General features: G+C 45.9%; 1 protein-coding gene across 1 annotated transcript in view; it reads left to right on the plus strand.

Moving 5' to 3' along the window:
* The window catches only part of STXBP2 (syntaxin binding protein 2), a 49,040-nt gene extending 26,621 nt beyond the window's left edge, over positions 1–22,419 (plus strand). Inside the window, exons 5-19 of the mRNA XM_077262296.1 lie at positions 2,198–2,276; positions 2,642–2,745; positions 3,867–4,015; positions 4,903–4,987; positions 5,246–5,376; positions 6,068–6,175; positions 6,256–6,313; positions 11,630–11,695; positions 12,119–12,199; positions 12,553–12,691; positions 17,494–17,600; positions 18,498–18,596; positions 19,823–19,911; positions 20,530–20,687; positions 21,228–22,419. Coding sequence (XP_077118411.1) covers positions 2,198–2,276; positions 2,642–2,745; positions 3,867–4,015; positions 4,903–4,987; positions 5,246–5,376; positions 6,068–6,175; positions 6,256–6,313; positions 11,630–11,695; positions 12,119–12,199; positions 12,553–12,691; positions 17,494–17,600; positions 18,498–18,596; positions 19,823–19,911; positions 20,530–20,687; positions 21,228–21,307 — 1,533 coding nt within the window. The 3' untranslated portion in view covers positions 21,308–22,419. The remainder of the gene's footprint in view (positions 1–2,197; positions 2,277–2,641; positions 2,746–3,866; positions 4,016–4,902; positions 4,988–5,245; positions 5,377–6,067; positions 6,176–6,255; positions 6,314–11,629; positions 11,696–12,118; positions 12,200–12,552; positions 12,692–17,493; positions 17,601–18,497; positions 18,597–19,822; positions 19,912–20,529; positions 20,688–21,227) is intronic.
* Positions 22,420–24,366: the final 1,947 nt, after the last annotated feature.

Here is a 24,366-nt window from a genome sequence, read left to right on the forward strand (position 1 = left end):
TCCGTCTTCCATATTTGAACCCCCCCTTACCCTTGATTCCGAAGGTCATCAGGATGATCAAGGCGGAGGGGGTAGCGGTGATTCTCATTGCCTTGGACTGGCCACGCCGAGCGTGGTATGCAGAACTCGTTCAATTGGTCGCAGACTTGCCTTGGCAACTCCCAGATCGGTCGGATCTGCTTTCTCAGGGTCCGATTTACCACCAGAACTCAGGGGACCTGTGTTTGATGGCTTGGCCGTTGATTCCTGGGTTCTGACTCGAGAGGGTTTTTCCCGCAAAGTAGTTTCCACCATGATCAATGCTCAAAAGCCTGTGTCGGTGCGTATCTATCATCGGATCTGGAAAATATTCTTCAACTGGTGCAGAAGCAGAGGTTGTCCTCCGCTCAATTTCAACATTCCCACCATTTTGGAATTTCTTCAGTCCGGTCTGGACTTGGGACTAGCGCCGAGTTCCCTCAAAGGGCAGGTCTCGGCCTTGTCTGTCCTGTTCCAGCGTAAGATCGCTTCCACACCCCAGGTGAAAACATTCTTTCAGGGAGTCTCCCATGTGGTACCTCCTTATAGAGCGCCTCTAGACATCTGGGACCTTAATTTGGTCCTGGGTGTCCTACAAGAGTCTCCCTTCGAACCCTTTTCAGTGATGGGTACGAGCCCAAAATCTTGTTTCTGCAGTTCCACGGTACTCGTCCATCTTGTGATCTGACACCATGACCCATACAGCCATTATATACCATTGTCGTGGACTCCATCTTGCAGTTTTTCAGTGGTCACGCTCATTTGCTACAATGTGATTTATCACTTTAATGGTAAATTTGCAAGAGACACCTTTATCCTAGTTTTACTCTGTATTTTCATGGTGGTAAAGGACAAAAACCAGTTCGACCAGTTCCTCTAATGTTACTTATGGCAGTGCCTAGAATACCTCTGACCTGGTGCAGTAGCAGATCCTCCTGTGCGCTTTGGCTCATTTGCCCACATGGCTCTCCAGGGGTATTGACCCCTTATGTAGTCACATGGTCAGCTTGGACTATCTCTGCAGATGATATAGGATGTGACTACATTCACATTTGCAGCGTCCTCTCTATGTATTGCAAATATATCGCTGCTCTATTTGATCCTCTATAGTGGTGTGGCTTTATACCTTTTTTTTTTCTGATTTTTTTTTTTATTGTAGGAAATTATTTAAAATGAAAAACGGGGGGGGGGGGGGGGGGGGAACAGCAGACTAAGAAAAAAATAAAAATCGTTACTAATCTTTCAGATCCTGCTACGCACCTTCCAGTTCTCTGCGTAACACACAAAGTATAAGGCCATGTTCACACTTTGCGGTGTGCTCTGCAGGTTTATCCCGCAGCGGAATTGATAAATCTGCAGGGCAAAACCGCTGCGGTTATCCCTGCAGATTTATCGCGGTTTATTCCGCGGTTTCCGCTGCGGGATTACTCCTGTACTATTGATGCTGCATATGCAGCAATATGCAGCATCAATGTTAAAATTTGGTTATACTCACCCTCTGATGTCCGGATCTCCTGGGCGCTGCACCCGGCGGTCCGGTTCCAGAGATGCTGTGCCGAGAAGGACCTTCGTGACGTCACGGTCATGTGACCGCGACGTCACCGCAGGTCCTGCTCGCACAGCAAACCGAAGACCGGGCGGCCGTGTGCAGCGCTGAGAGGTGAGTATAACATCATTTTTTATTTTAATTCTTTTTTTTTTTTACACTATTTATGCTTCCCAGGGCCTGGAGGAGAGTCTCCTCTCCTCCACCCCGGGTACCACCCGCACATTATCCACTTACTTCCCGCAACGTGGGCACAGCCCCATGCGGGAAGTAAGCGGTTCAATGCATTCCTATGGGTGCAGAATCGCTGCGATTCTGCACAAAGAAGTGACATGCTGCGGGTTTTAAACCGCTGCGTTTCTGCGCGTTTTTTCCCGCAGCATGTGCACAGCGGTTTGCGGTTTCCATAGGGTTTACATGTAAATGGAAACGCTATGGAAACTGCTGCGGACCCGCAGCATCAAAATCGCCGCGGATCCGCGGGAAAAACCGCAAAGTGTGAACATGGCCTTAATGAGAACACTGTAATTCTTCGTTTTCCCTCTAGGAGCGCTGTAGGATATTTGATGACTTTCTGTTGATTTCCCACAGATGATAAATCTAATGGTTTTATTTTCTTTTCTCTTTTTCAAGTCTGTCCGAGCTCTTATCTCCGACTTCAAAGACCTGTGCGCTCCCATGTACAAAGCCGTCCATATATTCTTCACCGACAGTGAGTCTGGTTATCGGTCTGGGGTCCGGTCTAGTTGGGGGCATTGTATACATTGGGTTGTGTATAATATCTTGTGATGGCACACCTGGGCAGACATGTTTGACTTATTATGTGCTGAGGACCCTCTTCTGTTACCTGGAGAGGAGACCCACTGTAAAGATCAGTCCAGGGGTTCTTTACCTGATGAGCTATTTCCTAGGGGTCTGCATTTCACTACATGGAATATATTGCTCCAGCTCCTGGAAAGTTAACTACAAGAATCTGCACAAAATGATACTACCAAAAATGATGTACACATTCTTATGATAATAAATGCTTCTCGTGATTGCACCTGACATTTTGAGAACTTCTGCTCCTCTTCTCAGCTTGTCCTGAAAGTCTATTTAATGAATTGGGGAAATCCAGAGTACCCAAGGTGATAAAGACGTTCAAGGAGATTAATTTGGCGTTCCTCCCATATGAGAGCCAGGTAAGTCATATGAGTGATATGGTCAGTGCTCAAGCGAACACTGTAGTCACACGCACTATTTAGGGCTTTCACACACTACCTTTTTTTTTTCTTTTTTCTACTCCTTTACATTTTGTTGTTTGTTTTTCTTTTTTTGGTGTTTTTGCAAGTGCATTTCTTTTATCCTTTTGAGAAATCCATGTAAATGCCAGAAAAAAAGGTCCAAACCAAAGCCCTAGAAACTGCTGGCCCCCAACACTGTGAATGCTGGAATCCTCAGGAAGACCTAAGCTATGGGGGGCAGAGGGGACAAAATGATCGGCCATTGGGAATCCGACCGGCTAGATTCTTCTCTTTCTGACGTTTGTTGGGCCCCCTTATACATTAGATGGTCTGCTGAGTTGAGCCCACTTTAGTCTTGTGTGTATGGGGGCTTAAAGAAGCCATGGAAGGTGGCAGGTCACAAGTCACCATCTAATGTTAACGTGGTGACCGGACTCTCAGCTGCCAGGGAAAGGCTAGGACTGCTGGATTTCACCATTGCCTATCCATTCTTACCATTACCAAACACAGTAAGCCACCTCCATAACCATAGGCAAACACAGCAGACCATACCTTTATTAGTGGGGCTCCGACCAGAAACCCTACATGGTGCAAGAATCTTTTTTGTAATACAAAAGCCCCCAGAGGACTGCCGGAAGGGGATTACTATGTTCAATATACGCTCTGTGTTGAAAGATTAGTAGGTCTAGACCAGGGCTGTATAATAAGAAAAGATTTGCTATGGGAAGGATTTTGGTCACCTAAATTTCTCCCATTCTGGGTTTAGGAGTCCAGTGGGCGGGCCCAATCAGTGATTAGTCACTGAGGAGGACTTCCCACTGGACTCCTAAACCTCGATTGGCAGAGCACCTCTGGTCTTTTCAATACAGGACCGCAGAGAACCGTTCTTGAGATTTAGGAGTGATGGGCACATTCTCGGGAGTGTCTCCAAGGTCTGACACCAATGATCACAAGTTATACCTTACTGTATAGGTCGGGGTGGGATAGCTTGTTAGTTTGGGAATAAACCTTTAATATTCCAAAAGCCAATATCCTGAAGCTGTCCGCTATGCATCCGATCGCCCGGTTCTGTCTCCTAGGTCTACTGCTTGGATGCCAAGGACTCCTTCCACACGCTGTTCAGCAAAGTAGAAAAGGACGTCCGTAGCAGATGTCTGGAGACGCTGGCCGAACAGATCGCCACATTATGTGAGACCTTAAAGGAGTACCCAGCTGTCAGATACCGCAGGTGAGTACCCGGTCACGGTGCCCAGCAGGATTCTATCATTTTGGGATCTGTTCTCAGAACCCTCATACGTCTAAGTCAGATGATCATAGATGAGAAAAGTCTCCTAAATGCTGAGAAGAGTCCGGCTCACACCACATGGGCTGAATGCACTGATTGCAGCGCTGGTAAACTCTGATGCCCTATTCCGTAGGGGTCTGTTTTGGTGACCGTTTCCCTTTAAGACTTACTGTACTTAAAGGGAACCAATCACGTTGTTTATGCAGCTAGATGAAATCTGGGATTGTTTGAAAAGATTCAGTATAATTTTGTTTGATTCATTGAAATCCCTGGTGTTTAGTATGTATAGGAGTCCAGGGGGCGGTCCTAGTCAGTGATTGACAGTCTTCCTGTATGCCTGTGCTTGCACAGTTAGCTGTCAATAACTAGTAGAACCGCCCACTGGACTGGTATCTGTGCAACCAGGGATTTCAGTGAACTGAGGACGTCCCCTGGGAGCAAGATGCAGTTTTGTTGTGTTTGTGGGTTTTTTTATGCTGCATTTCACCTCTGCCATCCCGTGTAGCTCCAGAGACGCCCACAAGTCTTATACTTAGCAGCAGTGTTGACATGCCAGGCATCCACAAGACCGCTGCAGACAGTCGCTAGCCTCAGAGTGATGCTTGCATGTGGGCACAGGACCCCACGGGTCAGTAATTATCTGGAGTGACTACATGGATGCTTGTGACTGTACCGCTGCACTGCTGGATTATCATGGTGGTTGGGGTATAAGGATTTGTATATGCTTACACACTATATTGGCTACTTTTAGAGCCTATTTTTAATTCCCAACAACCCCTTTAACTCAGTTGCGCTAATGGCCTTGCAATCCTTGACTTCTTCTATTTCAGTGGCTATGAGGACAACACCACCCTCGCTCACATGGTGCAAGACAGGCTGAACGCGTTCAAAGCCGACAACCCCAGCATGGGGGAGGTAAGATGGCCGTCCTGCTCTTGGTCAGTGTCATCTACCCTGAAGAAGACATCGGAGAAACAGAAACCCATCTGTTCTCCTGGATCACATGTATCCCGCTGGTGGTGGCACATATGTCCTACGTTGGTATCGTTAGTAGGTCCATGTTGTCCCTGACCTCCATGCTGCTTGTTCCTGCCCCACAAGCCTTTCCTGGACATCTCCTGTGTGATTGCTGCTCCCGTTCCCTCCATTTCTCCCTTGTCTCTCCCATCCCAGGGCCCTGACAAGTCCCACTCCCAGCTCCTGATTGTGGATCGTGGCTACGACCCGGTGTCTCCTCTCCTGCATGAGCTCACCTTTCAGGCTATGGCTTACGACCTCCTAGATATTCAGCAAGACATTTACCAGTAGGTGCAATGTGTCCCCCCTCATCACGTGTGATCTCTGAGCAGGGGGTCCCATCAGCTCTCTCCTTAGTAGCAGATGGATCTGTATATAGTACTGGACGGCTGGTTTTCTGTCCAGTTATCTGTGTTCGGTGCAGTAGTTTTCCCTCCTAGGATAGTAGATATGTCCGCTCTCCTGACCGGTCTGCTGTACGAAATACTTGCATCAAATAAGAAGTTCACGCAAATGGAATCCGCAATATAAATTAAACACTGAGCAAGTTTTTGTGTGGTCTTCTATCAATTTAGGATGGGGGGTACGTGGCTAATTGTTCATCTGATTGGGGCGGAGGTCGAGCATGCACATCTCTACTCTATCCATTCTCTGTCTTCAGCAGTCCCATAGACAATGAACAGAGGTGTGTTCTCCACCTCCGCGCCATTCAGACAAAGCATTATAGAGGAACGTTCTTGGGATTGGTTGAGATCCCAGCTTCTGGACCTCCAGTAATCTGCAAGTCATCCTGTCAAGTATTACTTAAAAAATTTAGGACAACCTCCTTTTTAAGGAACTTTTATACATGGCAGTGATTGCCCAAATGAGCGCTCATTGCCCAACATGTCAACTCTTATTTTTGTTGGTTCTTATTTAGAAACAGTACTTTTCATATCTTGTGATATTTCCTTCCTTTATTTTTATTCTTCTTCACAGCTATGAGACCACCGGTATTGGAGACTCTCGTGACAAGCAGGTTCTTCTAGATGAGGATGATGACCTGTGGGTGGGTCTCCGCCATATGCACATCGCCGACGTGTCCAAGTAAGACCCCACATCTCACAACTCAGTACCTGCAGTATACAGTCTTGGGGACTTTTCTAAAGTGTCCTCGTCTTTTCCAGGAGAGTGACAGAATTGTTGAGAACTTTCTGTGAGAGTAAAAGAATGACGACGGACAAGGTAATATGATGTGGAGGATGATCGATGATGTATTTTTACCATTTAGAGGATGCCAAAATAATACTAAAAGTACTGGTATGAGTAAAAGGGCGCGTGTGCTTACTTTTGCATTCTGCATATTCAACTGAAATCTGTTTTACTCTATGATTAATGTAACTTTAGATTACTCCCTTATATAGCGCCACTAATTTCTACAGCACTTTACAGACATAATCACTGCCCCCATTGGGCTTCACAATCTAAATGTCCTAGCATTATGTCTTTGGAGTGTGGGAGGAAACCCACACAACCACGGGGAGAACATACAAACTCCTTCACCTACTAATTATGTATGGATCCCACACCTAAAGCAAAGTCATATGGTTCTGCTGATCTAGGCAGGTCAAGCTAACGGTGATATTGGTGGAGGCTTCCTGAATCTCTGCTGAAAAATGTGTAGGAGAGGTGGATCAGGCATGTTTTACTTCAGTGCCCATCGTAGAGGGATCATCCCAATTTTCTCTGTTCTCTCCTGGTTCTCCTCCTGCTGGCTTTTCTTCTCCTCTCCCCCTTACTGTTAGGGTACGTGTCCACGGGCAGGATGGCCGGCGGTATCGCCGGAGCGGCGAAGCCGCTCGGCGCTAAGCCCCGCCCCCTTTCTGGGAAGCGATGATGCCGGATGTGTTAACTGTACACATCCGGGATCATCGCACCCTTGCATAGCACCCTGTGATATTACTTGCGGCGACGCAGCGTCGCCGCAGGTAGCACGGACATGCTGCGATCTGAAAAGACGCGCAGCATGTCCGGAGTCGCAGGGAAGTCGGATGCGTGTTTCCACACATAGTGGACACGGGATTTCATAAAATCCCCTCCACTATGCTGGAACATCTGGACGCTGCGTGTTTGACGCTGCAGCTCTGCGCAGCGTCAAACAAGCAGCGTTTACTGACCGTGGTCACATACCCTTAGGGTTCCTCAGGGTTCAGTTCTAGGCCCCCTCCTTTTCTCTATACACGGCCACTATTGGACAAACCATCAGTAGATTCTGTTTTCAGGACCATCCGTATGCTGATGACACCAAATTGTACACCTCTTCTCCTGTCATCACACTGCATTACTACAAAATACCAGGAACTTTCTGTCCACATCATGTCCTCCATCTGTAACTGAATCTTTCCAAAACTGAACTTCTCGTGTTTCCTCCCAAACCCACTGTCTTCGGGTTACATTTGACTTGATCTTTCCTTCACTCACTTATGTCACCTGCATTTTAAAAACCTCTCCAGAATCTGACCTTTTCTCACCTTTGAAACTGCAAAAACTTTTACTGTGACTGATTCATTCTCGCCTGTATTATTGCAACTCTCTACTAGTCTCCCTCTTATTAAACCCTCCCCTGCCCAATCTATCCAGAATGCAGCAGCCAGGGTCATATTTCTGTCCAGCTGCTACACTGATACCTCCACTCTGTGCCAGTCAGTGCACTGGTTGTCCATCCACTAAACTTATCACACCACCCACAAAACTCTCCACAGTTCTGTACTGCTCTGCATCTCCTCTCTCATCTGTCTACAATTCTACATGTCCTCTCCACAGTTCTGCACCGCTCTGCATTTCCTCCCTCATCTGTCTACAACCCTAGATGTCCTCTCCACAGTTCTGCACTGCCCTGCATCTCCACCCTCATCTGTCTACAACCCTACATGTCCTCTCCACAGTTCTGCACTGCCCTGCATCTCCTCCCTCGTCTGTCTACAACCCTACATGTCCTCTCCACAGTTCTGCACTGCTCTGCATCTCCTCCCTCGTCTGTCTACAACCCTACATGTCCTCTCCACAGTTCTGCACTGCCCTGCATCTCCTCCCTCGTCTGTCTACAACCCTACATGTCCTCTCCACAGTTCTGCACTGCCCTGCATCTCCTCCCTCGTCTGTCTACAACCCTACATGTCCTCTCCACAGTTCTGCACTGCTCTGCATCTCCTCCCTCGTCTGTCTACAACCCTACATGTCCTCTCCACAGTTCTGCACTGCTCTGCATCCTTTTCCTCATCTGTCTACAACCCTACATGTCCTCTCCACAGTTCTGCACTACTCTGCATCTCCTCTCTCATCTGTCTACAGCCCTACATGTCCTCTCCACAGTTCTGCACTGCCCTGCATCTCCTCCCTCATCTGTCTACAACCCTACATGTCCTCTCCACAGTTCTGCACTACTCTGCATCTCCTCTCTCATCTGTCTACAACCCTACATGTCCTCTCCACAGTTCTGCACTGCCCTGCATCTCCTCCCTCATCTGTCTACAACCCTACATGTCCTCTCCACAGTTCTGTACTGCTCTGCATCCCCTTCCTCATCTGTCTACAACCCTACATGTCCTCTCCACAGTTCTGCACTGCCCTGCATCTCCTCCCTCGTCTGTCTACAACCCTACATGTCCTCTCCACAGTTCTGCACTGCCCTGCATCTCCTTCCTCATCTGTCTACAGCCCTACATGTCCTCTCCACAGTTCTGCACTGCTCTGCATCTCCTCCCTCGTCTGTCTACAACCCTACATGTCCTCTCCACAGTTCTGCACTGCTCTGCATCTCCTTCCTCATCTGTCTACAGCCCTACATGTCCTCTCCACAGTTCTGCACTGCTCTGCATCTCCTCCCTCGTCTGTCTACAACCCTACATGTCCTCTCCACAGTTCTGCACTGCCCTGCATCTCCTTCCTCATCTGTCTACAGCCCTACATGTCCTCTCCACAGTTCTGCACTGCTCTGCATCTCCTCCCTCATCTGTCTACAACCCTACATGTCCTCTCCACAGTTCTGCACTGCCCTGCATCTCCTCCCTCATCTGTCTACAACCCTACATGTCCTCTCCACAGTTCTGCACTACTCTGCATCTCCTCTCTCATCTGTCTACAACCCTACATGTCCTCTCCACAGTTCTGCACTGCCCTGCATCTCCTCCCTCATCTGTCTACAACCCTACATGTCCTCTCCACAGTTCTGCACTACTCTGCATCTCCTCTCTCATCTGTCTACAGCCCTACATGTCCTCTCCACAGTTCTGCACTGCCCTGCATCTCCTCCCTCATCTGTCTACAACCCTACATGTCCTCTCCACAGTTCTGCACTACTCTGCATCTCCTCTCTCATCTGTCTACAACCCTACATGTCCTCTCCACAGTTCTGCACTGCCCTGCATCTCCTCCCTCATCTGTCTACAACCCTACATGTCCTCTCCACAGTTCTGTACTGCTCTGCATCCCCTTCCTCATCTGTCTACAACCCTACATGTCCTCTCCACAGTTCTGCACTGCCCTGCATCTCCTCCCTCATCTGTCTACAACCCTACATGTCCTCTCCACAGTTCTGTACTGCTCTGCATCCCCTTCCTCATCTGTCTACAACCCTACATGTCCTCTCCACAGTTCTGCACTGCCCTGCATCTCCTCCCTCGTCTGTCTACAACCCTACATGTCCTCTCCACAGTTCTGCACTGCCCTGCATCTCCTTCCTCATCTGTCTACAGCCCTACATGTCCTCTCCACAGTTCTGCACTGCTCTGCATCTCCTCCCTCGTCTGTCTACAACCCTACATGTCCTCTCCACAGTTCTGCACTGCTCTGCATCCTTTTCCTCATCTGTCTACAACCCTACATGTCCTCTCCACAGTTCTGCACTACTCTGCATCTCCTCTCTCATCTGTCTACAACCCTACATGTCCTCTCCACAGTTCTGCACTGCCCTGCATCTCCTCCCTCATCTGTCTACAACCCTACATGTCCTCTCCACAGTTCTGCACTACTCTGCATCTCCTCTCTCATCTGTCTACAGCCCTACATGTCCTCTCCACAGTTCTGCACTGCCATGCATCTCCTCCCTCATCTGTCTACAACCCTACATGTCCTCTCCACAGTTCTGCACTACTCTGCATCTCCTCTCTCATCTGTCTACAGCCCTACATGTCCTCTCCACAGTTCTGCACTGCCCTGCATCTCCTCCCTCATCTGTCTACAACCCTACATGTCCTCTCCACAGTTCTGCACTGCCCTGCATCTCCTTCCTCATCTGTCTACAGCCCTACATGTCCTCTCCACAGTTCTGCACTGCTCTGCATCTCCTCCCTCATCTGTCTACAACCCTACATGTCCTCTCCACAGTTCTGCACTGCCCTGCATCTCCTTCCTCATCTGTCTACAGCCCTACATGTCCTCTCCACAGTTCTGCACTGCTCTGCATCTCCTCCCTCATCTGTCTACAACCCTACATGTCCTCTCCACAGTTCTGCACTACTCTGCATCTCCTCTCTCATCTGTCTACAACCCTACATGTCCTCTCCACAGTTCTGCACTGCCCTGCATCTCCTCCCTCATCTGTCTACAACCCTACATGTCCTCTCCACAGTTCTGCACTACTCTGCATCTCCTCTCTCATCTGTCTACAACCCTACATGTCCTCTCCACAGTTCTGCACTGCCCTGCATCTCCTCCCTCATCTGTCTACAACCCTACATGTCCTCTCCACAGTTCTGCACTGCCCTGCAACTCCTCTCATCTGTCTACAACCCTACATGTCCTCTCCACAGTTCTGTACTGCTCTGCATCCCCTTCCTCATCTGTCTACAACCCTACATGTCCTCTCCACAGTTCTGCACTGCCCTGCATCTCCTCCCTCGTCTGTCTACAACCCTACATGTCCTCTCCACAGTTCTGTACTGCTCTGCATCCCCTTCCTCATCTGTCTACAACCCTACATGTCCTCTCCACAGTTCTGCACTGCCCTGCATCTACCACCCTACTTGTCACCTCGCTGATACTTTCGTGCCCTACAACTCCTCCTGAAGTCTGTGGAAACGTTATTGCAACCTCTGACTGTTTCAGCCGTCACTGTCTCCATGTCATCTGTCACTGGAGTATAGGAGCTGTACGACTAAATGTCTCCGCCACTCTGCAGGCTACAAGAATGGATCTATAGATCTAAATCCAATGTCAGAAATCCACCAGCTGTGTCTCTTGTGGTTTGTCTCTTTATATTCATCCTCCACAGCTCAGGAGTTTAGTGTTTTATACCAGGGCTGTGGAGTCGGTAAGCCAAACCTCAGACTCCTCAATTTCCATGAGGGCTCCACCAAAATGGGCTCCGGCTGTGACTCCACAGCCCTGTCTTACACCATAGTTTCCAATACTTCCCCAGTGTGTGTTTTGTACTTGTAAAATATATATATATATATATATATATATATATATATATATATATATATATATATATATATATATATATATATATATATATATATATTTATATTTATTTTTTATTATTATTTTTTCTCTTCGAAGGCCAACATCAAAGACTTGTCTCAAATACTGAAAAAGATGCCACAATATCAGAAAGAATTAAATAAGGTGAGTCCTAGTCAGTGATGTGTGTACACCATTACACGTAAAGGATGGTTTGACTGGAGAATTAAAAAAAAAAGTTGTCTTTAGATATATGATCTTGTGCTGATCCTGAGTTACAGCCGCTATTATAGTCCAGCCACACATGAGAACGTCAGATCTGAACTCTCCCACAATTCCATCTTTAAACTTTAATAGGGGGGGAAAAAAAACCAATGTTACGTACTTTTCTCTCTAATTTATTAAAAGGGCGTGATAACATGAAGAAAGGTTCCGTGTTCCCCTGGATTCAGGAAGAAATGACTGTAACAGTCTCTGATGTTCATGATGTCGCTTCTATTTTAATATTTGCTCCATTGTGTAGAACAGATTTATCTTTACAAAGGCCTATGTCTGACTTTTGCAGTGTTTTCATTTTTCTTGTCGCAGTACTCCACACACCTTCACCTGGCAGAGGACTGCATGAAGCGTTTCAAAGGCGGTATAGACAAACTGTGCGCTGTGGAACAGGTACGTCTTCTTGTCACCCGTTGGGGTTAGCTGACCAGTTGTGGCCATTTTGGAGAAATGTGAACAGGGTTCATACAAGAAAGGGGCACCTGAGCCATCTATAGGGGGCATAGATTACGTGTATTAAGGAGCATTCTGGTATGCGTAGTTATGGTATCCCATTTATGAGGCAGAAGATGATGTCTACATGCCCGTGTGCAGTCATGGATGGATCACCCAACCGAAAGAGACACACACGGTGTTGCCTGCCAGGGAACAATGGAGGGTCTCCCTTTGCCTTCATGTAGATTAGAGTTAGGTCTGAGCGTGCATTTTTCAAGTAACACATAATACTGTCATCCATCTTCTTCTAGGACTTGGCCATGGGCGCCGATGCTGAGGGAGAGAAGTTAAAGGACCCCATGAAGATAATCGTCCCTGTGCTACTGGATCCGGCTGTCAAACCTTATGATAAAATCCGTATTATTGTACTATACATTTATCTGAAGAACGGTATGTGCCAACACGGAGGTCTGCTATTTGTCACTGTATCAAACAATATTAATATTTAATTCCGGGGGTCTCTTCTAGAAGTAAAGCTGCCTGACACTACTAACACTAAAGGTGTATATCCTGAAGCTGCTTCCTCCTAAATATAATGGTGGGTTAGCAGATAAGTGAGCGTGCTGGGATAAGGTGTTATCTGAGCATGCTCGTGTGCTAGTCGAGTGTCTTCGACATGCTCGAATAATATGTTGGAGTTCCCGCGGCTGCATGTCTTGCGGCTGTTAGACAGTTCCTGCATGTGTTGTGACTGTCTAACAGGCACACAGCCAGACTTCCCTTAGATGAGTTCACCATCTCTGCTTTCCTGGTCAGTATCTGCAGTATAGGAAACATTGACCTTCCTACCTTACATGATCGCCGGGTGTCAGGAGTGAGCTGGCGGTGCTCGGGTCCGAACAGACCCAGATCAGCTCTCCTGTGTAGCCAAGAGGCTGAATTTGCGCTGTAACTGGGATTAACATACCAGCCCCAGTTACAGAGGAAATCTGATGTATAAAAAAAGTAAAATGCCCCCCTGAAAGACTTTTGATGGCCTTAAAGGAGAATAATGTGTGGATTGAAAAAGTCCAAAACTGCTGTGACCAGCCGCGGCGCCTGTCAGGGAAAAAAAATCCAATATTTAAAAAATATATGTTGTTATGGAAAGGGAAGCACATTTTAAAATGTGTTTCAGTAGTCCTGTGTGGTCATTAAAAGAAATTAAGTGAAAAACAGACACTTTTTTTTTTTCTAGACTCCCTAAATTGGCTAAAAAAAATAGTGAAAATAACAAAAACTAGGCCCTACATATTGGGGGGAAAAAAAGATGCAAAAACTATTTTAATATCCAAACGAGAAAGTTTTAGAGCTCTTTAAAACCGCATGAATGAAAAAAACAAATCTATTTGGTCTGGATTTGGGGGAGGGGGAGTAAGAGGAAAAAATAGCCTGATCTTGAATTTGATTAAAAGAATTCTCTGGGGAAAAAATGAATAAAGGAAATATCTTTCACAAATTCCTAAATACTTTTATTTAGCAAATTACACTTTTGTCTAGGGATGTAAGATCCATAAAATGAAAATGGCCGCCATCTTGTTTCTCTGACCTGTCCTAGAAAGTTAGTAGGACCAGAGTCTGTAAATGCTTTGAGGCTGTGACCTGGAGATAATCTGTTCTACGCGCTATCAAGCCATCTCCAAAGAAGGTGGACAGTATGAGAAGCCTCTTCTTACCTCAGTACCCCTGGTATCTCCTGTATTAGATCAGGTAGACAGGGTGGACAGCAGTGTGAGCAGCCTCTTCTTACCTCAGCACCCCTGGTATCTCCAGTATTAGATCACATAGACAGGGTGGACAGCAGTGTGAGCAGCCTCTTCTTACCTCAGCACCCCTGGTAACTCCAGTATTAGATACAGGGTGGACAGCAGTGTGAGCAGCCTCTTCTTACCTCAGCACCTCTGGTATCCCCAGTATTAGATCAGATAGACAGGGTGGACAGCAGTGTGAGCAGCCTCTTCTTACCTCAGCACCCCTGGTAACTCCAGTATTAGATACAGGGTGGACAGCAGTGTGAGCAGCCTCTTCTTACCTCAGCACCCCTCGTATCTCCAGTATTAGATCAGATACAGGGTGGACAGCAGTGTGAGCAGCCTCTTCTTACCTCAGCACCCCTGGTAACTCCAGTATTAGATACAGGGTGGACAGCAGTGTGAGCAGCCTCTTCTTACCTCAGCACCCCTCGTATCTCCAGTATTAGATCAGATACAGGGTGGACAGCAGTCTGAGCAGCCTCTTCTTACCTCAGCACCCCTGGTAACTCCAGTATTAGATCAGATACAGGGTGGACAGCAGTGTGAGCAGCCTCTTCTTACCTCAGCACCCCTGGTAACTCCAGTATTAGATAGACAGGGTTGACAGCAGTGTGAGCAGCCTCTTCTTACCTCAGTACCTCTGGTATCTCCAGTATTAGATCAGATAGACAGGGTGGACAGCAGTGTGAGCAGCCTCTTCTTACCTCAGCACCCCTGGTATCTCCAGTATTAGATCACATAGACAGGGTGGACAGCAGTGTGAGCAGCCTCTTCTTACCTCAGCACCCCTGGTAACTCCAGTATTAGATACAGGGTGGACAGCAGTGTGAGCAGCCTCTTCTTACCTCAGCACCTCTGGTATCCCCAGTATTAGGTCAGATAGACAGGGTGGACAGCAGTGTGGGCAGCCTCTTCTTACCTCAGCACCCCTGGTAACTCCAGTATTAGATCAGATACAGGGTGGACAGCAGTGTGAGCAGCCTCTTCTTACCTCAGCACCCCTGGTAACTCCAGTATTAGATCAGATACAGGGTGGACAGCAGTGTGAGCAGCCTCTTCTTACCTCAGCACCCCTGGTAACTCCAGTATTAGATAGACAGGGTGGACAGCAGTGTGAGCAGCCTCTTCTTACCTCAGCACCCCTGGTAACTCCAGTATTAGATCAGATACAGGGTGGACAGCAGTGTGAGCAGCCTCTTCTTACCTCAGCACCTCTGGTATCCCCAGTATTAGATACAGGGTGGACAGCAGTGTGAGCAGCCTCTTCTTACCTCAGCACCCCTCGTATCTCCATTATTAGATCAGATACAGGGTGGACAGCAGTGTGAGCAGCCTCTTCTTACCTCAGCACCCCTCGTATCTCCATTATTAGATCAGATACAGGGTGGACAGCAGTGTGAGCAGCCTCTTCTTACCTCAGCACCCCTGGTAACTCCAGTATTAGATACAGGGTGGACAGCAGTGTGAGCAGCCTCTTCTTACCTCAGCACCCCTCGTATCTCCAGTATTAGATCAGATACAGGGTGGACAGCAGTGTGAGCAGCCTCTTCTTACCTCAGCACCCCTCGTATCTCCAGTATTAGATCAGATACAGGGTGGACAGCAGTGTGAGCAGCCTCTTCTTACCTCAGCACCCCTGGTAACTCCAGTATTAGATAGACAGGGTGGACAGCAGTGTGAGCAGCCTCTTCTTACCTCAGCACCCCTGGTAACTCCAGTATTAGATACAGGGTGGACAGCAGTGTGAGCAGCCTCTTCTTACCTCAGCACCTCTGGTATCCCCAGTATTAGGTCAGATAGACAGGGTGGACAGCAGTGTGGGCAGCCTCTTCTTACCTCAGCACCCCTGGTAACTCCAGTATTAGATCAGATACAGGGTGGACAGCAGTGTGAGCAGCCTCTTCTTACCTCAGCACCCCTGGTAACTCCAGTATTAGATCAGATACAGGGTGGACAGCAGTGTGAGCAGCCTCTTCTTACCTCAGCACCCCTGGTAACTCCAGTATTAGATAGACAGGGTGGACAGCAGTGTGAGCAGCCTCTTCTTACCTCAGCACCCCTGGTAACTCCAGTATTAGATCAGATACAGGGTGGACAGCAGTGTGAGCAGCCTCTTCTTACCTCAGCACCTCTGGTATCCCCAGTATTAGATACAGGGTGGACAGCAGTGTGAGCAGCCTCTTCTTACCTCAGCACCCCTCGTATCTCCATTATTAGATCAGATACAGGGTGGACAGCAGTGTGAGCAGCCTCTTCTTACCTCAGCACCCCTCGTATCTCCATTATTAGATCAGATACAGGGTGGACAGCAGTGTGAGCAGCCTCTTCTTACCTCAGCACCCCTGGTAACTCCAGTATTAGATACAGGGTGGACAGCAGTGTGAGCAGCCTCTTCTTACCTCAGCACCCCTCGTATCTCCAGTATTAGATCAGATACAGGGTGGACAGCAGTGTGAGCAGCCTCTTCTTACCTCAGCACCCCTCGTATCTCCAGTATTAGATCAGATACAGGGTGGACAGCAGTGTGAGCAGCCTCTTCTTACCTCAGCACCCCTGGTAACTCCAGTATTAGATAGACAGGGTGGACAGCAGTGTGAGCAGCCTCTTCTTACCTCAGTACCTCTGGTATCTCCAGTATTAGATCAGATAGACAGGGTGGACAGTAGTGTGAGCAGCCTCTTCTTACTTCAGTATCTCTGGTATCTCCAGTATTAGATCAGATAGACAGGGTGGACAGTAGTGTGAGCAGCCTCTTCTTACCTCAGTGCCCCTGGTAACTCCAGTATTAGATCAGATAGATAGGGAGGACAGCAATGTGAGCAGCCTCTTCTTACCTCCGCACCCCTGGAGTTTCCCACTGCACACGCTGACAGGCCCCTTTCCTATTCACATTTTAGGACCGGATTCTGTCAGTGTAACAATTTAATGTAGTACAGAAATTGCAGTAATGAGCATTTTGTATACAGAAACTTGCATACTGAATGGGATACCCCTTTTAGGTGTACGTCCCAATTTACTGCTGGAAATATATTGCAGGGTATTGGCACGTACAGTCAATCTGAGAGCCGCTCTTAATTATTGTGCTTTTTGTGAGATTCCTTCTCCAAAATGATCAGTTCCCTGACATCATCAATATTAAATCATGTGATCTTTAGAAACCCATGTGTGGCCCCATGACCACTGGTGAGGAGTAATGCTGCTCCTCCATATCCTAATGTTTTTGTTTTTTTCCCGTTGATGGTATGTATTCTTGTAAGGCAGCTTTTTTTATTTTTATTTTGGAAAACATCCTCCAGTGGGCACACCCTGAACTACAGGCAGGAGGATCCTTCTATGTAAACCAGGGGGTCTTCCCCACCACCTCGTCTAGGGGAGGATACTTGCTGGGAAATGTTCTGACCCTTGAACGACTTGTACTAAGTGAGCTTCTTTTTTTTTCTCTAATTATCTCACATATAGGAATAACTGAGGAAAATCTAACCAAACTAATCCAGCATGCCAACATACAGAGCGACAGCAACATCATCCGCAACCTGCAGCGCCTGGGAACCCGCGTGATATCCGGGGTATGCTGTTATAGCGTGAGAGTTCTGATTTCCCTGTGCTTTTGCTCCTTGCACAATAACCTTTCTTTTTTGTAACCTGTCTTGTTCTCCTTGTCTTGTGTTTTTTTTATTTTTTTGTTTGTTTTTTTTTTGGTTTTTTTATTACTTTGATCAGCATAGGTTTGTTCTTCCCGTGAGGGTCCTAAAACAAGCATGTGCTGCATGGAGCAGGTAGTCTCTTGTACAGCATGGTTAGCTTTTCTTTGACCACTACAGTACATTTATTACATAGTACTTTAATGATGGTTACCCAGACTAAACGCCAAGTGATTTTCTAAAAAAACAAAAAAAAACAAAACTAATAGAAGGAAGAAAAAAAAAAAAAAGTACCGTGAATCAAAATGAAATCTAAATGCAGATATTAATGTCATTGAATGAAATGCTGAAATTTCGAGTACATTACATAAAGAAGAGCAATCATACTTCTTTGCAAGAGTCTGGTAGTCAGTAAGAACTAGGAAAAAAAATAGAAAGAGGGTCACTACAGGCTCAGACTACAAAAGATGTTTTGTAGTCTGTAACCATGGAGACACAAGTCGTCAGAGCTGTTTACACAATAGGTTGCAGAATTGTACAGACTTTTTGAATGTTCCGTAAAGCAGTTGTCAGTTCCCTGCCTCTTCTGGAGAAATGCGCTCCAAGACAAATCAGCGGGATTTTTATGGCGTAAAAGCATCATTGCCCTAAGTTCCAACAAATAAGTATTTTATTTTATTTTTAATTCTCAATTAAATATCATTCAGACTTGTTCTTTATATTCTGAATACAATTCTCAATCCAATATTCTCTCCTTTGGTCACTGTGCTCCTAAAATCACATACGCCTCTAAAATGTGAACATGTGCTCCATCTCCTGCAGCAACCGTGCTCCACACCCCACAAACCCGACAGAAAGATCCGTCCAGAGTCCACCTATCAGCTCTCCCGCTGGACGCCGGCGCTGAGAGACATCATGGAGGTAAATGTCCTGTTAAGGAACCCGTCAGGCAGTTTTGTTCCTTGCATTTTTTTTCCCTCTATTACTATTATTATTATTATTATTATTATTTAATATTATCTACATTGCTTTGAGTGCTTGTTCTTGTGTGTTTTTTTTTTTTTTTGTTTGTTTGTTTTTATGGGATGAGTTGTAGTTTTGCCCCCCTCTAATTTTACTATAAATTGTACTGGAAAAAATCCAGGTCTGGTGAAGGAAAACCCAAGAAAATAAAAACCCAATTCTAACACTTTTTTTTTGTTTTGTTTCTGCAGCGTTCGTTCTGCTGTTAGAATAGTTTGATAACCTGATTCTCCAGGTGACGCTTGCAGTCCCCGGCTCTTCTTCACTTCTCGTTACTGGCACTGCATCCACTTCTTGAATGACCGTGGAGAGCAGAGGTGACATTATGCAGTAGAGCCCCTCTCTCCACTGTCAGTCATGAGCAGGGGTGCGGAGGAGCCGAGGACTGCAGGTGCACGAATACATCACCAGTGCACTTGCAAAGCTAATGAATAAAAGATTAATTTCAGAGCACCAGATAGTTATGATAAGAATATCTATCTGTTCCGAGGTCCTTACTTTCCTTTTCCAGTCAATAGGTTGCGTGAATTATATAAATTAGAATTAGCTTTCTTTATTTTCTTAATCTCCTTAGGGAATTTGAACCTTGTTCCATGCACTGCAATACTATACTGGTGTGATTGTGTTAGTGAAACCAACACTTTCCTTTTTGATGCCTTCCATCATAGTGGGACCAAGATGGCAGCAATGGCATCACATGACGAGCTATTGGCACCCCAGTTTGTTTACAAGTGGCATATAAATGGTTAAACAGCAGTGATTGGAGCTAGCTCCAGTCACTGCTATTACAGAAAGATGCCAGCTGCATACATCCTGACATCCTGTCATTGGATGTTATATTACAGCTTATGAAGGGGTTAATTGACCTGGGTTCCGTGGAACCCATCAGCTAACAAAAAAAAATGTTATTTAGCTGCAGACAATGATGATTTAACAGCAATCTGGCGGCAAACGTGTTTTTTTTTTTTTTTTGTTTGTTTGTTTTTTCCTTTGGAAGGGGAGCAGGGGTCCCGGTCATGTTGTGCTTTTGTTTTTTTTGGTTTTTTTGCATTTGTAGTTTCTAAAAATAATTTCAGAAATGTTTGTATGTTCTTCCTGATGTTTTATATGCAAATCTTTTTCAGGATGCCATTGAAAATAAGCTGGACAAGAAACAATGGCCCTTTGTGTCAGAACCCTGCACCCAAGTGAGCAGTTCTCAAGCAGTGGTGAGGTGAGGAGCTGTAATGTCTGCTCGAGTGGTAGAGTGCCTTCGGCGTGCTCCAAAAAATATGTTCGAGTCCCCGCAGCTGCTGTTCGACAGCCACAACACATACATGGATTGGCTGTCCGTTAGACAATCCCTGCATGTCGCGGCTGTTGAACAGTATCTGCGGGGACTCTAACATATTTTTACAGCACGCCGAAGGCACTCTAACACTCGAGCATGATCAGATAACACCTTATCCGAGCACACTTGCTCATCGCTATAATTTCTTAAAGGGTTGCCTTGTACACAACATTATCACCTTTCCACAGAATGGATAAGCATATGATCAGTAGGGGTGGTGTCGGTAAGACCACCACTTATCCTGAGAATCGGGGTCCAAAAGTCCTAAATATAAATACAGCGGTAGTGAGCATGTGCTAGCGCCCCCTCCTGTAGACCATAAATGGAGCAGTATCACGCATGCTCACTACATACTGAACTCCTGTTCTCATGGTGGCCTGTAATCAGAATCCCGGTGCTTTGATCCCATACCCACAGTTTGGATGCTAAATGTATACGTTGGTTATAGAACAACAACCCCAAGTGTTTTATCGTTTCTCTTTTTTTTTTTTTCCCCCTCAGTGCACGATTTGGTCACTGGCACAAAACACGAAGCGCTGCAGAATACAGATCCGGACCCCGACTTATAATCTACGTCCTGGGAGGAGTTTCCATGTCTGAAATGAGATGCGCCTATGAGTTGACCAAAGCGACAGACTCCAAATGGGAAGCTCTGATTGGTAGGTTTAGTGCAGTCCTGTGTCTCCTGTTAATAATATTTTTGCATAGGCTCCATTTACACCACATGTATAGCAACGATTTAAAGGGAAAGCTGTCACTAGATTCGTGCTGCCTGAACCATGGGCATCATGAATCAAAGCTCTGTGCAAGGCTGCGGCGCTTCAAAGAACCAAAGCCAACCGAGGTCCGTACGGAGAAACTGGAGTAGCCGGGTGCAGATCTCGGCCAGGTCTCTTCCTATGTACATACGTGAGGGAGGCCTGTCAATCAACCTAAATCACCGCAGCAGTCGTGCAGCCGGACTCTGATTCAGGCTGTCCATGGTTCGGGCAGCATGAATCCACTGTCAGATGCCCCTTAACATTGCGGTGATGTGTTATTGACACATGTAGCTGCTTCCGTCAGCCATAGGGCCCCATTGTGTTAAAAAAAAAAATAATAATAATAATAAGCTTGTATGTTTATAATATTTTCTGAGCAGCTTCAAGTTGACTTTTTTTTCTGCCTGACTTACTTTACCTTTCCCTTCTATGTGTCAGGCTCCACTCACATATTAACTCCCACCATTTTCCTGGATGGCCTGAAGTCTCTGGATCAGCAGCTTCCTAAGAACGAGTGAAGACCTCTTCCACCTTCTTCAGACAAAGATGTCCTCTCCAGTAACACTCCATAAGGCCATGGTAACACATTCAGTATTTGGTCAGTATTTTACCTCAGTATTTGTAAGCCAAAACCTGGAGTGGGTGATAAATCCAGAAGAGGTGACATGTCTCTGTTATACTTTACCTCTGATTGTTCCACTCCTGGTCTTGGCTTACAAATACTGAGGTAAAATACTGACAGTGTAATTGTGGCCTCAGTCACACCTCGGCGATGCCATCCCCCTCAAGGACATTGTCTCACCGTGAAGGAACACGTTACCAGTGATTTCCCCCCTTCATGTCAGTGGGGTCCGCTCACTGCTTTATTAAACAGGGTATCGCCAGAGCACAAGGTCTCGTTTCTCTGAGGGCTCTGGTAGAAATAATGATCCTTACGTTCCATGATTATAGAATTTTTGCAAAAAGATTCCTGAAGGATATTTATATTTTGTTATCTGATATTCTGCCTGTCTGCCTACCCTCACCGACTATCCTCCCTCTGCAGCAACGTGGGTGCACGGCGCCCACCCTCCAGACATTTCAGGACCCCCCGCTTCAGATCTGGGAAAGCTCCGTAATATTTAGTATGTGTAAGTATAGTCAGGTCATGTTCCGTCTAGTCTCTATTATCCTCCTCGTATTGTCAGTGATTCCTATTCTCTGTACGTTACACAACGGATCACTCAGAGCGCCCCCCGCCGGTCACATTGTGTAATGTAGTGACATATGGGCAAAAAAAATATTTATATTTCAATCCATTTATATAGGGGTTTTTTTTTGTGTTGCATATGGAATGTGCCTTTATAAAATACAAGGTTTTTGGTAATGATCCCTTTATTAAGAAGTTGGTGCTTTACCAATACATCTGCAGCAATTTGTCTGCTTTCTTTAAATAAAGCTTTGACACATTGAATTTTTGAGGGATGGAGTTTGATAGGCTGCGGACATTTAGCAGGAAGGAATTGTGTGAAACTGGGTGCAGAGGAACAGACCAGTGAATGTGCACAAGAGTCTGATTGACTATATGTATAATTTTTTTTGTATTCCAATTATGTGCCTGTTAATGTGCAATATATATATAATATGTATGTGTTTGTCAGTATTCTCCTTGTCTACATGCCATCTTACAATGATTTACAGTCACGCCTTCATACTTCTTCGGGAGGATTCAGCAAAACTTGGGTAAGAGAAACATGGAGTAGTCGACAATAGAAATCTCACACATCTGATCAAGTCTGATCTACCCTGTTGGAAAACACAATCTTTTTGTGCTCTTTATAAAAAGGATTAGACTAAGGGGCTTTCCAAGTAATGATGACATCAATAATTCTAAGCATAGTTTAGAAATTCTTCTGTAACCAATGCCATCAGTATATTTTGCAACAATAAGGTTGTGAAGGTCTTGAGACCGCTCACTGGCCTTACCCATCATGAGATGTTTGTTATGTGGCACCTTCGTAATGAAATATCTTTTTATAGGCCATCAGTTGAACCAGCTGATAGCAATCCAGCCACTTATTATTTTTCACTTTCTAATTACTGATAGATTTCAGCTGGTGTCATGAGTTTTTTGCACCTCTTTTTGTTTGTGTTAAATACTTTTTCCCTGTATCATTTTCTCATTATTACACACAACTTAATTTATGGATATCTCTGGTTTGATTACTTTGCCTGTGTGGATTTGATGGGTTGTTACAGACATCTGGTGAGAATTTCATGAAAATAGCACCTTTACTAATACATTTACTTATTTTCACCTGCTGTATGTCCCCATTCTACGATCAGTAGGGGGAGGGGGCTACTTCTCATAAGTTGGGATTATAACACAGCTCTATCAAGGGCCCTACTTTTATGTACGACCTCCTTTATTAAGTCCCAGCTGTTGGAGCTCCACTAATGACAGCTATTAAAGGGAATGTCTAAGGGGATACAAATGTGTTCGCTAGCCACAGCAGTAATGTGCTTCAGCGAGTAACTTTCTGGTGTGTAGAGACCAGCAGTTATTGGGTGTCAGGACAAGGGGAATCGGCGAGGGTGAGTATTCCTACTTTTTCAATCTCATCTTGGTCTGTAAGAAAGTCCTTACCAGAGAGCTGGAAGAGCCGGGAAAAATATGTAGACTATTCTCTTATCAAGCTGAGACTGAAGTTTATTTGGAGATTCGCAGCAGAACAGTTTCATAGAAGGTAGAGAGATAAAGCATGCGGGCACGAACAGGGGTCCAGAGAGAGAAAGTAATGCTGGGATATCTGGCGGTGGCCTGGCCATGGTGTGGCACAGCAGCAGGTTGCCGATGTAATGGCCCCGAACAACAGTCACAGCGGCTTTTTATCCGTGATACTCACAAAGGGAACAAAGAAAACACATTGTGTCAAAGCGGTGTATACATGATAACATCATACTGCATAGAAAAACACATTCACAGACAAAACAATGGATAAATGTAATGACTTTGAGGCTCTTTACGCCAAACTCCATTAGAACTCGTAAATTTCCATGTTCCTCTTAGTAACTGTCATTGTTCACTTAATACACTTATTTATTACCGTATGTTTGCCCTTTTTCTATTCTCATGGCCCTGCAGCTGATCCAAGTAACCTGTATGTCCACTATACCTGCTACTGGCTATGATATCATCTTGTGTCTCCAATCTGTCTATGACTTTCAGAAGTACATCTTAGAATTCGTTGTTTTCTAACTTTGTACAAGATGGCTGCTAGAGCCAATATGGCTGTTCAGTGTATTATGTCTGACCATGCTCTTACAGGCCTTTAAAAAAAAAAAACCCTCACATCCATCACAGTAGCATTTCTAATCCACTACCTACAGCAGGAAACGCCATTTGGGATTGAAGTAGTAGAAATCTGACAGAACCAATGTGATCCTGACCCTAAAATTGCTCATGCGCTGTCACCTCTGCTGTATATTCTGCCATAGTGCCGGTGGGAAATGAGGCTCAGCTGTAAGACGAGATGTCACATGTGCCACTAATGGCACAGTAACCTGCAGTCACAGCCTTCTATTTCTGGGCAAAAAA

The sequence above is a fragment of the Ranitomeya variabilis genome, chromosome 5 (assembly GCF_051348905.1).
Source record: "Ranitomeya variabilis isolate aRanVar5 chromosome 5, aRanVar5.hap1, whole genome shotgun sequence".
Classification (NCBI taxonomy): Eukaryota; Metazoa; Chordata; class Amphibia; order Anura; family Dendrobatidae; genus Ranitomeya; species Ranitomeya variabilis.